The 2,500-nt window shown below is 47.0% G+C and overlaps 1 protein-coding gene across 1 annotated transcript in view; it reads left to right on the top strand.

The window, feature by feature from the left end:
* antxr1c (ANTXR cell adhesion molecule 1c) overlaps positions 1-2,500 on the top strand; it is a 48,983-nt gene that overhangs the window by 32,701 nt on the left and 13,782 nt on the right. Inside the window, exon 11 of the mRNA XM_048245533.1 lies at positions 1,860-1,938. Coding sequence (XP_048101490.1) covers positions 1,860-1,938 — 79 coding nt within the window. The remainder of the gene's footprint in view (positions 1-1,859; positions 1,939-2,500) is intronic.

Raw genomic sequence — 2,500 nt, 5'->3', positions numbered from 1 at the left:
TTCTTCGCTGGAGGTATGATGGTGGCAGCTTTGAAACATGATGGGACGATGGCTTGCTTCAGGGAAGTGTTAAAGATGTCTGTGAAGACATCCTTAAGCTCCCCAGTCCTTCAGCGCACGACCTGGGATGTTGTCTGGACCTGTTGCCTTCGGGTGTTGATAGCAGGAGGTGTCCTCTTCCGCTGTCGGGCAGAGAGGCACAGGGGCTGCTCATGTAGAGGGGATGGGTCTTCTGTGGGCAGGTGCTGTTTTGTGCTTCAAAGCGAGCAAAGAAGCGGTTCAGGTTGAGCAGAGGGATGTTGCTCTCACAGCTCTGTGGCGCGGGCTTGTAATCCCGTGAGGGCCTGAATGCCCTGCCATAGGCTTTGTGAGTTCCTGCTGTCTTTGAAGTGGGTGGTTATCTTGTGAGTACCATTCCTTTTTTGCTTCCTTGATGCCCTTGGGACAGGTTGGCTCTGTTTTTCATGCCAGCTTCATCCCCAGCTCTGTAGGCTTTGTCTCTGGCCCTCAGGGCAGCCTGAGGACATCCCCCGTCAACCATAATGGCTTCAGTTAGCCCGAGTGATGATGTAACTTTTGTGGGGTCACATCATGATACACTTGGTGATGTAGAGGTTACAGTGTCTGTATACTCCTCTATATCATCCGGTTGGTATTTGTAAGTGGCTGCCTGCTTAAACATTTCCCAGTCTGTTGTGTCAAAGCAGTCTTGAAGAGCATGGAGGCTCCTCAGGCCCACTTTACCTGCTTACGAACCCGGTTTGTTTAAACTTTACCCTTTGTCTGTATCACGAGGGCATTAACTGTACAGTGATATGGTCCTGAAAGTCCAATGTGGGGGAGGGGTGGCTTTGCATGCCCTTTGTGTGTAGTGTAGACCAGGGTCCAGGATGTTATCTCCTCTTTGTTGGAAAATCAACTTATGCTGGTGTAGCTTTGGAAAGTACAGTTTTAGATCAGCGCGGGCAAAATCTCAGTGAAGATGATGGGTAAGAAACCGTCTGGGTGTACCGTCTGTTGTTCACTGACAGCTTAGTACAGTTCACTAAGAGCAGCGTTCTATCGCTGTTGTTGTTGGTATGGATGTATACTGTACTAGCAGAATCGCAGTAATTTCCCTTGGCAGGTAAAAAGGACTCGCACTATGATCATAAACTCTGCCAGTGGTGAGCAGGCTTGCATACTACTACAGTGTCCCGGCACCATCTGTCACGGATGTAAACACATCCTCCTCCTGATTTAACTCAATTTGTGTGTGTGTGTGTGTGTGTGTGTGTGTGTGTGTGTGTGTGTGTGTGTGTGTGTGTGTGTGTGTGTGTGTGTGGTATGTGTGTGTGTGGTATGTGTAGGTGTGTGTGTGTGTGTGTGTGTGTGTGTGTGTTGCTCTCGCACATACAAGCGTGATCTCCAGTTCTATTCAGATGTGTTGACAGCTGTCATCAGCTTTCATGTGGTCTCCCATGGCAACATCCATCATTCTTATGGTCTGCCATTGGTTGAGGCACTATGCCCATCGCCAGGCCAACATGCCAGAAGCATTCTGATGCCCTGCAGATGGGCCTGTGTGTGTGTGTGCGTGTGTGTGTATGTGTGTGTGTGTGTGTGTATATATGTGTGTGTGTGTGTGTGTGTGTGTGTGTGTGTGTGTGTGTGCAAGTGTGTGTGGATCTGGGCAGCAACACTGGTTCCTCTCACGTGTATAGTGTTTACAGTACAGCGGTCATTCTGCAGACAGTGCTTCATTATGAATGCTTGTTTGTGTTTAACATAGCAAAGTACTGCTGCATTAATATTTGTGTTTTGTGTGTGTGTGTGTGTGTGTGTGTGTGTGTGTGTGTGTGCGCATATGTGTTTTCTAGAGTGGTGTACCTCCAAGTCAGCATGAATGGAGGCCTGTCATTCATCACCAGTTCTGTTCACATTACCACCACCGAGTGTGTGAGTATTCCCCTCAGTTCAACCCAACTATGTGTGTGTGTGTGTGTGTGTGTCTATGTCTGTGTGTGTGTGAGTGAGTATACTGTTCACCTCAACCCCCACCTGTGGGCTAATTGAATAATTATGCATTTAGAAGTAGATATAGATTAGTAGAGTAGAATAGAGTACAGAGGACTAGAGTAGAGTAGAGTAGAGATGAGTAGAGACGAGTAGAGTAGAGTAGAGATGAGTAGAGTAGAGATGAGTAGAGATGAGTAGAGTAGAGTAGAGATGAGTAGAGTGAGTAGAGTAGAGATGAGAGAGTAGAGCAGGAGAGATGAGAGATGAGTAGAGTAGGGCAGGAATAGAGTAGAGTAGAGTGAGCAGAGGAGTAGAGATGAGTAGAGTAGATGAGTAGAGAGATGAGAGCAGAGATGAGTAGAGTAGAGATGAGTAGAGTAGAGATGAGTAAAGTAGAGATGAGTAGAGTAGAGATGAGTAGAGATAGATAGATAGATAGATAGAGATACTTTATTGATCCCTAGGGGAAATTCAGGGTCACAGTAGCATACAGACAACACAC

The sequence above is a fragment of the Alosa alosa genome, chromosome 6 (assembly GCF_017589495.1).
Source record: "Alosa alosa isolate M-15738 ecotype Scorff River chromosome 6, AALO_Geno_1.1, whole genome shotgun sequence".
In the NCBI taxonomy this organism is placed as follows: Eukaryota; Metazoa; Chordata; class Actinopteri; order Clupeiformes; family Clupeidae; genus Alosa; species Alosa alosa.
The sequence above is the reverse complement of the archived record's forward strand: the minus strand, read 5'-3'. Positions and strand labels throughout refer to the sequence as shown.